At 33.9% G+C, this 13,346-nt stretch overlaps 1 protein-coding gene across 2 annotated transcripts in view; it reads left to right on the top strand.

The window, feature by feature from the left end:
- Positions 1 to 13,346, top strand: part of SEPTIN7 (septin 7) — a 105,583-nt gene that overhangs the window by 70,136 nt on the left and 22,101 nt on the right. For both annotated transcript variants that reach the window (XM_038004831.2, XM_073008967.1), the window contains exons 4-7: positions 2,453 to 2,553; positions 3,420 to 3,554; positions 9,603 to 9,720; positions 12,206 to 12,298. In XM_038004831.2, the coding sequence (XP_037860759.1) occupies positions 2,453 to 2,553; positions 3,420 to 3,554; positions 9,603 to 9,720; positions 12,206 to 12,298 (447 nt within the window). The remainder of the gene's footprint in view (positions 1 to 2,452; positions 2,554 to 3,419; positions 3,555 to 9,602; positions 9,721 to 12,205; positions 12,299 to 13,346) is intronic.

Here is a 13,346-nt window from a genome sequence, read left to right as displayed (position 1 = left end):
TTCGTAGGCCAGAGAAGAAAAGAAGAATAAACATTCCTTAAAGTGTATAAAATACAAATCTTCATTTGTCTTAGCAAGTCAGTAAGTTGTTGAACTGATCTTTTTTTTAAACAGGGAAATATCTTAAAATTTAAGCTGTTAAGTTAAAATGTGTAATTGGTATACAGCATATTACTGAAGGTAGAATGGGCTTCGTTTGGTAATAAAGGAACCAGAAATAGTTTGAAGTAAAATTGGGAGATGATTCATGTAGATTAACTATATTGTTGTATCACTTTCTAGTATATAGTACTATGTTATTTAAAGGAGTAAGTAGGTAAAGGAGTGGTATGATTACTTTGGATATTTCTGCTTCAGCCACAGTTATCATGAATAAATGATCTGTCTTTATAAAGGAGATGGAGGTGAATTCAAGATATTGAGATGTTAGATTTGACTGGGTTGTCCTTTGATTAGAAGATCATCAGATAAAATGTAAACCTCTTAAACCAGATGAGATGATACGTTAAAAATGCTTTTTGGCCCAGCACTTTGGGAGGCTGAAATGGGAAGATCGCTTGAACCCAGGAGTGAGGCTGCAGTAAGCTATGATCTGCCATGCACTCCAGCCTGAGCAACAGAATGAGACCCTGACTAAAAAAAAAAATTTTTTTTCCTTTGGTTCCCATGATCTCACACTGATGAATCTGATTGTTTTCTCTGAATTAGTTTGCCTCCCTCATGTTATTAGGGTAACCTGATAATAGACATGTTATCTTAGTTATGTGGTATGTAACAGTGATCTCCTAAATGATGTGCATCAGTCATTGATACTGAGGATGATCAGAAAATACTACAACTCTTATTGGTGTTTACTTTTGTAATCTACAGAAAAATGATAATACATATTAATACTTAATATTCAGATTGCCAATAGTATATATTTGGTGGGTAAATGTCTTTTGGATCTGCAAAATTTTCACTGATAGTTTATATCAGGATCAAAGTAGTTTAAAGAACATTAATCTAAAAGATCAGACTTTGGCATCTCATTTCTCTAAAAGGTAAGTCATGCATGCATTTCAGGCAATTTTTTTCAGTTTTAGTAAGTTTTATCCCTGATAATAAAATTATTTTAACAGAAAGCTCTTGATTGCTGTAGACCTCTGCTGTGTATTCGGTAGTCACTAGCCACATGTGGCTATTTAAGTTAATTCAAAGTAAATAAAATGAAATATCAGCTCCTCATTTGCACTGGTCAGATTTCAAGGACTAAGTAGCCACATGCACAAGTGGAAGGTAGTGTTCAGTTGCTGCTCACAATAGTTGATACCCCAGAATTTGGAGATGCAGTGTGGATACACAATTCCATCATCTCAGAAAGTGTTACTGGATTGTGAGGCCGCAGACTTTTCTTGCTCAGCAATCTTAGTCTCCACATGTTAGTCTCTTCATGCATCAGGTAGCATCTATAAAACATGCCAAAAGGAAATAGGCTATCTCTAAAAGTGCCCCAAACTTTTTGTCTTGTAAATTAGCTTATCAGCATACTTGGAGCTGCTAGCCTTAATAAGGACTTGATATAAATGTGTATCAGGAGAAAGCCTATCTTTTTCTGGAGGGATTATTCCCTTTTCATTTGAATCCGTGTTTGCTTTATCTTGGGCTCCTGAAAACTGATACTTTGCATTTAACAGCAGCATATGCCCAGGATGAATGATAATACATCTTCTGATACAGAGCTTGAGGTTACAGAATATCTTAAATTGTTCCAGGAACTGTTGTTATCATTTAAGTCCAATAGTAAGGTTTCACCCTACCAGAATACACTTTTTTTTTTTTTTAAAACTGTCTGGACTTTTGCTGATTACATTGTCCAGAATGTGGAGTATCACATTTGAGAAAAGGATTGGATCCTAGCCATAACATAGATACAAGGGTAACTACATTCATGCTGAGAAAGATTAAGGAATGATAGTAAGTTCATTTGAGTGAGTGGTTGGGGCCAAACATGATAGAGAATAGTCCAGGAACACATTTACTGTAAATGGTAGATTAGATGTTCTTCTCTGATTAATTACGTTTGAACTCTGTGAGTTACTAAATCACTCAAACTGCTTATTTGTATTATTAGATGCACATTTAAGTTTATATAAGCATTACATGTCTTTAGTGGTGATCACTATTTTATCAGTTCCTCTGTCTTTCTTTATACCAAGTATGAGTCATAAATCCAGTATGAATTTGCCAAGAGATTCGCATACTATTTGTATATATGCTTTTCTTTCAAATAATGTGGATTTCCAATGCCCACTATCATTGATTCTAAATAAAATGTGGGAGTAGGTAGATTCGGTCTTTCTAACAGTTTCCCAGTTGGTTTTGATAAACTCGAACGTCCCTACCGTCACCCCTTGTAGGAAATCACTGGTGTAATGTATGATATTAACATCTTCACCAATTACTCTTACAGGTGGAACAATCTAAAGTTTTAATCAAAGAAGGTGGTGTTCAGTTGCTGCTCACAATAGTTGATACTCCAGGATTTGGAGACGCAGTGGATAATAGTAATTGGTAAGAAGGGTTTGTCCTCACAACTTTGAAGTGCATTTGGGGTACTAGGGTGGTTAAACTTTTTCTTCTTAACATTTTAGAACTTCTCATCTTAGCAAAGGTCACCAAACTTAAGTGATATGACTTGGGTTTGTATACCAACTTTGCCACTTACCTGACAAAGTTGTTTAACTTCTTTGAACCCATTTACTTTTCTATAAAATGGAGATAATACCTATCATAAAATTGTTTTTAAGACATATTATAACATAGCTAAATAGAAGAATTCTCATTATTGTAAGAAATTTAAAACTGTTTGCTTTAATTTTATCCATTTGTATAAATTCTATCTCAGTCCTAATTTAAACCTGATATTTAGACCTTCAGTTTTTCTGTAAGTCCTAAGTGAAGAAAACAACTATGAAATTTTAGTCTGAAGTACTTATCTTAGTATTTTATAAATAATACTTTTATTTTTGTTTGAATTCACGTTGTTTTTGAGGTAATTTTCTGTCAACTCTTAAAACTCTAAAGTTCATCATGAAGTTTTTTTATTATTTAAAGTAATCTCATTTGAAATTTAAAACTGAATATAATTGTTTTCATATTATGAAGTGTGTTATTAATACACTTATTAGTGCAAAAATATGCTAATTAGCTGTGTTTTGACAATAAGTAGTTTATTTTCTTTCACTTGGAAAGTTTTAAAATAATAAAGATTTATTCAACATAATTTATATTTTTGAATATTTATATGGAATAACTTGACATACCTTCTACTGGTAAATTCATTTTGCCCGTTTGAAAATACTGATTATTGTCCTTTAACAGTCATCCGTTAATTCATATGTAGAATTGCAACTTGTTTGTTTATTTGCATTCTATAGCTGGCAGCCTGTTATCGACTACATTGATAGTAAATTTGAGGACTACTTAAATGCAGAATCACGAGTGAACAGACGTCAGATGCCTGATAACAGGGTGCAATGTTGTTTATACTTCATTGCTCCTTCAGGACATGGGTCAGTACCTTGATACTGCTAATTCCTTTTTTTTGTTGTTGCTTACTGTTACCTTTATGTGCGTATTTTAGTAATCTTTAAGTTTGTGAAGTACATACAACTGTACCCATTATGAAGTACTAAATTTCATGTAGAAATGTCTTAGTTGAAAGCCTTTCTAAATCCTATATAAGCTAACGGTGATTTTACTCCTTGGTTCTTCATTCATAAGGATTTTCCCTTCTTCATGGAAATAAAGTATTGCCATCATGGTTTGAGGTCTCAATGTGGCAAATTTAGCTTTCATGTTAACCACTCTGCTACTCATTGAACTACCAATAAAGAGAAGCAGCCATACCAGTTAGACATATTCAGAATAAATCCAAAGATGCTATTTATTATAAGTCTCATAAGAAATGGTTATCAAAAACACTTGCATGCCAGTGTTTTCTTGTGCCATTTCTTTCTACAATAAATCTATTTGGCTTCTGTTTCACTTTAACTGTCATAGACATGTTGTTTAGGTATCATATTGTTATTACTAAGCTTTTGTTTATTAGGATTTAAGACCTAAGAATCTAGACTTTAACCTGATCTGATTGTTCTGTTTGTTATAGTTAGCCTGTACTCCCTTTTTTTGTTCTTTGTACTTCCCCTGTCGTTTTGAGTACATATATGTGTCGTTGACAACTGCAGATTTTTCCAGTTATTCTTTCTCAGTCTTTTCCTTTGGATAAGTAACTCAGCATATATAATTCAGCCACCTGATGATTGTAACTCCACCATCTCTCCACCAAAAGAACTGTAGTAGCATCAGGCTAAATAGCATTAAGTTATCTAACACTCACATTACAGTAGTGTAAACGAATTCCTTCAAGTATACCTTTCTCTTCTATTTTTGGCTTCTTGTTCTCTTTTATTTTTTTAAAGATAGGTCAGTGCCCATTATCACTCTCAATGGATAAGGGAGCCTTAATTACATACTTATATTTTTGCACTGTCAGATTGCAGTGGGGTAAAAATGTTTCTTCTTTTATGTCTAATATTCTTTTACAGTGTTCTCAGTTTACATATTTAAATCACTAAATTGACTCTTTGACTTAGGCTCAAAAAAAGTAATCTCAAAAGTACAATACACTGTATAACCTTTTATGAGTATTTTATGTAGCTACTCGAATTTATATTTTTTAATCATTCTCGTTTAACTTGTCAGGGCCTTTTCCTGTAAGCCAGCAGAGTGAAATCTTAACTTGCAGTTAAGTCAATAAAATTTGTCAGCTTATAACCAATTTTATTATTTTAGATCTTCTGGACTTTGTCCAAGTTGAGTAATTCTCATGAAATTACATTCCTCCCATCCCCTTGGGGAAAATTTTATTTCTTAAAATTGCATGGGAAATGAGAGCTTTTTAAAAAGAATACATTTTTATATTCAAGTGATATGTAGTGGCTTTGTGCCGTTTCTTGTCACAAGGAGTAAGATGTTTAAAATTGCTATTTCTTATATATAAAAATATACCTTTGAACGAATTCTCAGTTTATTTTTAGAAATGGAGCAAAGTTTTGCCCATTGGTACATGATATTGTGGATTAAGTGATGGAATATGACACGGAATTTTATATATAGAGTTCCAGATATCCTGCTCACTACAGACTGAAATTCCATGCACTCTAATAGATGAATCAGAGCCTTTCCATCTTGTCTGGGTAGTCCCTACGTTCCCTTTTTAGAGGGATTTGTTTTTACAGTAATTATAAATTGGTCCAACAGTGTACTTTCAGTGACTCCTACCTCCCTCTACCAAGTATGAACTGCATGCATGGCTAATTTATGATTTCAGCTATTATTGCCTCATGTGCATTGTTCAGTATTTTGTAATTGTTATTAAAATAAAAAACTGACTTGGAACATGAATTTTAAAATGGTGTTTTATCCTTCTAGCTTTGATTACCACTTTTAGAAAAATTGGTGTCATCCAGTGAGTTTTATACAGAAGGATTTTTTCTCTTATACATACATACATAAATACATACATATATACATACATACAAAAAAATTTGTCATTTGCCCTGTACTTGTTTATTATGCTGTAGACTTTGAGGTTAAGTAGTCTTTTCTCTTTAGTATGGGCTTATATTCTAGAAATGATAAAGGATTTTCTATTGCTTAAAAACAAGATTTGAAAACTAAATTTGTTGGTGAAAAGACCAGCCAATATAAAACTAAATGGACAGAGGAAAAAATTCAACCAGAATGTGATATACATGTGATCTAAATGTTTTCTGTTGCTGACATTTTGTAGGCTTCTGAAATTTACTGGGACTTTTACAAGGTTTACCTTTTTTCCTAAAGTTTAATTTTTAAACTGACTTAAATGTTCCTTTGACCCTTTGGTTATATTTAAGAAGTTGACTTCCCTAATTCCTTGTCATGTTTATTTTTAAATATCTTTCTCTCTGAAAGTTGGGATATTATAATAAATATTCAGCAAGCATTGTTTTTTGTTTAAATATAAAATCTTTTTATGTGGATTTTAATACTTTATATTAAATGCCCTTAAGATTTATTACAATTTTAGATTAACTGAACTCTGCTTTTTTGTCACTGGATTAATAAGCAGGCTTGTATCTGACATAATAGCTTAATAAGGTAGTGGCAATTTAAATTTGTCATGAGTATAAATTGAAAAACCATAACAATTTAGAAATCTGAGATTGAATATTTCATGGCATTTATATTTAGTGTTTTATGTAATGATTAATGAAAATAAGCAAAACTTAAATTTTTTTTAAAAATGGATAGGTTCAGGCCAGATGCAGTGGCTTATGCCTGTAATCCCAGCACTTTGGGGACCAAGGCAGTAGGATTGCTTGAGGCCACAGACTAGGCAACATAGTGAGATCCCATCTCTACAAAAAATTAAAAAATCAGCTGGGGCTGGGCACAGTGACTCACGCCTGTAATCCTAGCACTTTGAGAGGCTGAGGCAGGTGGATCACCTGAGGTCAGGAGTTCAAGACCAGCCTGGCCAACATGGTAAAACCTCGTCTCTACTAAAAATACAAAAATTAGCCAGGCTTGGTGGTGGATGCCTGTAATCCCAGCTACTTAGGAGGCTGAGGCAGAAGAATTGCCTGAACCCGGGACGCAGAGGTTGCAGCGAGCCAAGATTGTGCCACTGTACTCCAGACTGGGCAATAAGAATGAAACTAAAAAACAAACAAACAAACAAAAAATTAGTTGGGCATGGGGGTGCACTCCTGTAGTCCTAGCTACTCAGGAGTCAAAGTGGAAGTGAGGCTCTGGTGAGCTATTACTGCACCACTGCACTCCAGCCCGGGTGACAGAGCAAGACCCTGTCAAAAACATAAATAAAAATGGATAGGTTCTTTTAGTTAACACTAGTGAGGCAAGAACACAGTTTATAGATAATATAAACAGTGTTATTCCATCTACACACTTTTTTCATTGTGCTCCCTATTCTCTGAATGCCAGTGTCAATTTTCAGGAGATTTAGGAGAGTTAGAATAGGAGGCAGCTATCTTAATTCTCCATGTTTGCTTTCTCCCCCTCACTGTCTCTGTTTTTCTGCCTCTCAGCCCTTACTACCACAGTAAAGTATATACAGTAATCTTTGTTAGTCAAAGGACTGGACTATCTTATTAGTCTTAGGGCCCTAATCCCCCCAGTTTTAATATATGTGTTTCTCTTTCTTCATTTTAAAATGTCAGTCAATTCAATTATTAGTCAGTATTAGTTTATAAAATTATTAACAGATTGAGACCTTTATTTCATTTTTCACATGTTTTTATGAAAGTTAAGGAATACCACTTTAGAATGGTGGTCCTTTGCAAAATATTTTTAGTATCTTCATTTATTCTTGTGAAACATTGAATTTTAGTCCACAGTATATTCTAGATTTGAGGACTTTGGTTTGCATTTAGAATTACTAAAGGACATAAGGAAAATCACAGCAGCTTACTTTTTTTGTCAACAAATATTTGGGCACCTTCTTGAGTGTTAGATACCCTGCTGGGTGCTGAGGATACAGATGAATTGAGATAAGGCCCTTACTGTAGAGGGTATTTCAGTGAGAAGACGGGAGAAACAAATACTGATGCTCCTCGACTTGGGACAGGGTAACATAAACCCATCATAAGTTGAAGATACGTTTAATACACCTTGCCTACTAAACATTACAGAGTAGCCTACATTTGGGCAAAATCTAACATAAAACGTATTTTGTAATAATATGTTGAATATCTCATGTAATTTATTGAATACTGTACTGACAATGAAAAAAAGAACGGTTGTATGGTTTCTATTCTACGTGTATTGCTTGCACACTATCAGAAAGTTGTTAAGTGGAACCATAGTGAGGAACCATCTGTATGCAGGCAGGCAGTTACTGTACAGCATATTAAGTGTTGTGACCACATAGAAATATGCCTAGTCTTAGGTTAGAGAAGGATTCCCAGTGGAAATTGGATCGTAAGCCAGTGTCCTAAAGGATGAATAGGACTTAGCGAGGCCAAGGAGAAGAAGGATGAGAACGGAGGGTGTTCAAAGTATGGTACTTTCAAAGAATTGCAAGAAATTCAAAAAGGCTGGCACATTGGAAGTAGGAGGCAAAAGAGAGGGCAGGCATGCTAAGAGTTGAGGTTAGCTTGAGAGTCTATGTCTTCACAAGCTTTGTAGGCCATTCTAGTTAAAGCATCTGGCCTTTAATAAGATTTTTGGTCAGGTCATAACTCAATAAGATTTGGATTTAGAAAGACTACTCTGACTTCAGTATGGATGGTTTGTAGTATAGTTATTCATTCTAAAGGTCTTGGTGGCCTAAAGTAATGGAAATGGAGATATACGTACGTACGTACATACATACACACACACGCACACACATACACATGTCTATACACATACTATATATATGGGAATAGGATTAGAGGAGGGGAGGAATCCTAGGTTTCACACTTGAGTAATTGGGAAGATTGTAGTGCCATTCACTGAGATAGGAAGCATAGAAGAGGGAAAATGGGGGTTCAGATGAGCTTTTGATATTAAGGAGCCCATGGAACACCCGGGTATCATATCCACTGGGTAAACACAAATCTGGAACTTAAATATGAGCCCTATATGAAGATTTGGAAGTCAGTTGACTAATTGAAGATAATTGAAATCTATTGTAGTCATAATAATTGTACTGAATGTAGAGTAAGAAGAGAAAGCCTGGTATGAAATTCTAAAGAATGTACCTCTTAAGGGACTAGCTTACCAAGAGGATCCTGAAAAGTATCGTAAGGAAGAAGAGGAGCTTGTGAGAGAATAAGTAATGGTAAGCACCATGATAGAAGTATTTAGTCACCTTCTTGAAAGTACAGAGGCAAACTGGAGGTAGCAGCCAGATTGTAATGAATAAAAGGGATGTTGAAGATTATCTTGTGAGCATCTTGTCAGAGAAAGATAGTTGGTAGCAAGAACTGAATGTGGAGTTGAAAGAGGGCTACCATTTTTCATTTTTAAAAAATCCTCCAGCTTGGGCAACCTGGTGAGACCTTGTGTCTACAAAAAATACAAAAATTAGTCGGGCATGGTGGTGTGCACCTGTAGTCTCAGCTACTCAGGAGGCTGAGGTGGGAGGATCTCCTGAGCCTGGGAGGTGGGTTGCAGTGAGCTGAGATTACACCACTGCACTCCACCCAAAGCAACAGCGTGAGACCCCCGTCTTAAAAAATTAAATAAAAAAAATTTTAAAACCTTGTAAATTTTGAGTAATAAATATAGAGATAATTCTAGGAAATTCTATTAGGAGCCTTTCTGGTTTTTCCAATTCCTCTTTAGGGCCAAAACCCTGTGACCAGGGTTCAAGGGCAGGAGTCAAAGCCTTAGCCACTCCAATGCTTCTTGAAGTCCTGTTCTACCTAACTTTTGCTGGCCTAATACATCTTCAGAGTGTTTCTGATAAGTAAGTAAAGTAGTTACGTTGTATTTAACTAGCACTGGGGATGTGAAGAATCTTGTTCTCCCAAACTGATGAATTTAGTCATATTAAATACTGTGTATTTCAGACTTAAACCATTGGATATTGAGTTTATGAAGCGTTTGCATGAAAAAGTGAATATCATCCCACTTATTGCCAAAGCAGACACACTCACACCAGAGGAATGCCAACAGTTTAAAAAACAGGTGAGCAGGATGTGTTAACCCAGGTTTCTTATGCCATTCTCATAATTTGCAGTTTTTACTATTTTTAGTATAATGTATTGCAATCCATTCCTCTTACTGCTTTACTGTATTGTCATTTATACTATATTAAAAATAACTCTTGAATCTTCTGCCTTTGTCAGTTTTTAAATATGACTGTTTTAAGTGTTCTTAGTAATACCCCCACACAGACCATTTCTCCCCATATTCTTTAGAATTATTCTCTCCGCTCCCCTCCCCTCCCCTCCCCTCTCCTCGAATTATTTTTTTAGAATGAATTCCCAGGAAGAGGATTATTCTTTCAAAGGCTATGATTGTTTTTTATGGGTCTTTATCTCCCCACTCCCCATTTTGTCATGGTGCTTTCCCAATAAAACAAATTTGTTTTCTAAAGTCTACATCTGGTTCACTGTGACTTTGCCAGCATTGTTATTTTTATTTTGAAAAATTTTTTGGAATTAAGTGGTACCTAATCATTTGTTTGTCTTTTCTTTTTACTTTCCAGAAAGGCTGAACATTTTAAAAACAAAGCTGTGTTTTCCCCCTTTTTGTAAACATCTATTCAAATCCTTTGTCTTTTTGACCAGTAGTACTTGGTACTACCCGTATTTATTGATATGGGTTCTTTTTATTCTGAGTATTTAGTTCTCTTTCATTTTCACAATATTTTTTCTGTTTTCTCTTTTGCTGCTTATATCCTAATTTTGTTTTCAGTGCACTTTATGGGATATTTATAGTTTAAGTTATTGTTCAAACCTATGACCCTAAGATTAAGAGTCTCATGCTGTATAAGCTAGCTGGAAGACCACTAAACTGTTTTTCTAGACTCATGTCTAGTTGTCTCAATAATATTGAGTTACACAGTCACACATATTTCTAATTTGTGTCTTGTTCATTATATATTACATTTTATGAAATATAGGGTCAATTCTGGAACCTTTCTCTATTGCAGTAGTCTTTATTTTTGGCCAGTAGTATATTGTTTAAACCACAACAACTTTGTATAACATTTAAAAATAGATTGTAATTATCTCTATTGTCCGTATAGTCCTGTTGTAACAAAATAATTTGTTTTTCACCTTTTTCAATATGAATTTCAGAATACCTTGAAACCTGTTATTAAAAGCCTGTTAAAATTTACTTTGAAGTTGTCCTAAATTCATACTAATTTTCAGAAAGTTTTAGTACATTGTTTTTACTATATCTAGTATTTTTCTGTTTTACACTTACCCATTCCCATTTTTATTTTGTAATGTGCTATTTCTAAGTTTCAAATACTAGTATATAATGCATTTCTGTTTGTTTATTATGTATTTCGATTTGGATTTTTACTGATAAAAAAGCTGAATATGAAGTGACCTCTTCTTTCAAATTGGTCACATTCTGATGGTTGTACTGAGGTCATTTTAATATACAACCTCTGACTAAAACCACTGCTTTTAGTGCTAGCTACTATTATTCATTTTTCTCTTCATCATGTATTTGCAATTCCTCGTTTATTCTTTTTTTTTAAAATTTAGGTACATACCCTAATTGTAAAAGATGTGTGGTCTTATTTTCTTTCAGTGACAATTTTACTTCTGTTTACTTCTGTCTGGTATAGTAACCATGTAACATAGTTTGTTCAGGGTCCTTTTATAGCTGCTGGGAACCTTTGCCATGAAAATTGCACCAAAATATAAGTATAGGTAGGGAAGATAGGTTTAGTATATTAGCCATTGGTTTGTTATGGGTTCAAATAAGGATAGGTAGTTGAAAATTATTTGGATGTCTCTATTCTGTTTAGAATTTGCCGTGATTTTGGACATGATAATTTAATTTGACTGATGTTATTAATAAGTTGTCTTCTTTAGTTTTCTTCATTTTCCTTATTAATTCTTGAGCTTCTTAATTTCTAAGGTGTGTTTTCTCCCTGTGTCCTTCCCTAATCTTATACCTGTTGCTCCTCAGTTTGTGTGTATATACATGTACATGCAAGAATTTTTCTGATGAATGTGCAGGGAGCAGTGCTGTACTTAGTTTTACCTTACTTTTGCTAGATTCTACTAAAAATTTTAGGTGAGTTTAGCCCTGTTTATTCAACTAAATAAGATACTTGGGAGTTTGTGTCTAAAGGAAGAATCTCAGTCATTGTAAATAAATGACCTAAGGTCATTACTGTGGAAATCAATCAGAGAAATCCCTTTCTGGAGTTTTACATCTTTTTGGAACTCTTTTGATATGATAGCTATATGACTTTAACACTTCTGAAGTAATTGGATTTGGTGTTTATATATCAACTTTACAGTTAAAAAAAAAAAAAAAAAGACTAGCATAGTACTTTTAGATTACAACTTTGCATCATTAAAAACAGTAAAGGATCTGGAACCAAGGACCCTTATAGGAATCTAAGAAGCATGTAATAAACATAAGACTAACGTACTAATTATGTATGGTGCTCTTTTCCTGACTACTTCTTCCATTTTAGATAATGAAAGAAATCCAAGAACATAAAATTAAAATATATGAATTTCCAGAAACAGATGATGAAGAAGAAAATAAACTTGTTAAAAAGATAAAGGTAGGTTCATCCCTGTACATACACTAAAGTAATCTGAGGCCTTAAAAACATACTACAGCGTCTGCAGGAAAGATCAAAAGTATCAGTGTTTTAAGTAGTTGGCTTACAAAATGCCTATGGAGATTTAATGTTGAATTCAACTTTATAGTTAACTTTGAAGATTAGCTAGTGTATCTAATAAGGAATTGTATAAACTACCGAGGCGAATAACACAATTCTTATTTCAAATTGTTTTTAATTAAGTGGCTTTCATATTATGTAATTTTTTTCCCTCTTAAAAAGCAAGTGATGAGAAAGGAGAGAATTCATTCTGTTATGTTTTAATTGCCAGACAAAAATGTATTTATTTTGTCTCTATAAAAGCCAACCAAAATTACAGCTAGATACGAGGAATAAGTTCTAGCGTTCTGTGGCGTTGTAGGGTGACTGTAGTTAACAGTAATTTAGTCTATATTTTCAGATAGCTAGAAGAGAGGATTATGAATGTTCCCAATACAGAAAAATAAGTTTGTGTTGACAAATATGCTAATTACCCTGATTCGATCATTACGTATTTGTATACAGGTATCAGAATACCATACTGTACCCCACAAATATGTACAATTATGTTTCAATTAAAAATAATAAAAACCAACCAAAAAGTAACATCAACATATTTTCTGTATTTTATCTCATGATTTTCTACATAGTTTGGCCCTAAAAATGGTGTACTGAATAATGGCATTATGTAGGCAAATATCTTGGAATAATGAAATTGTTATACATCGCCAGTGAAGAATTTCTGCAGTTGTATAAAATAGCTGCTTAGATATTTCCAGGAGCCACAAAATTGTGAAGGGCTATGCATAGATGAATACAAATCCAGTCACCAGGATTTGAAGTTCCAAAGTTAGAGCTTAGCAAATAGACTATTACCTGCTTTAGGTACTGTTGTAGTTGGTTTGTGATCAAGTATGCAGGCTAGTCATTAGCCCACTTTTTTTTCCTAAATGCCAATGTATTTTTTACCTTTTATCCCCCCCAAGTATGAGACAACTTTCTGTAGTGA

Source organism: Chlorocebus sabaeus, chromosome 21 (assembly GCF_047675955.1).
Source record: "Chlorocebus sabaeus isolate Y175 chromosome 21, mChlSab1.0.hap1, whole genome shotgun sequence".
Classification (NCBI taxonomy): Eukaryota; Metazoa; Chordata; class Mammalia; order Primates; family Cercopithecidae; genus Chlorocebus; species Chlorocebus sabaeus.
Note: the sequence above shows the minus strand (reverse complement) of the source record. Positions and strands in the feature narration are given on the sequence as shown.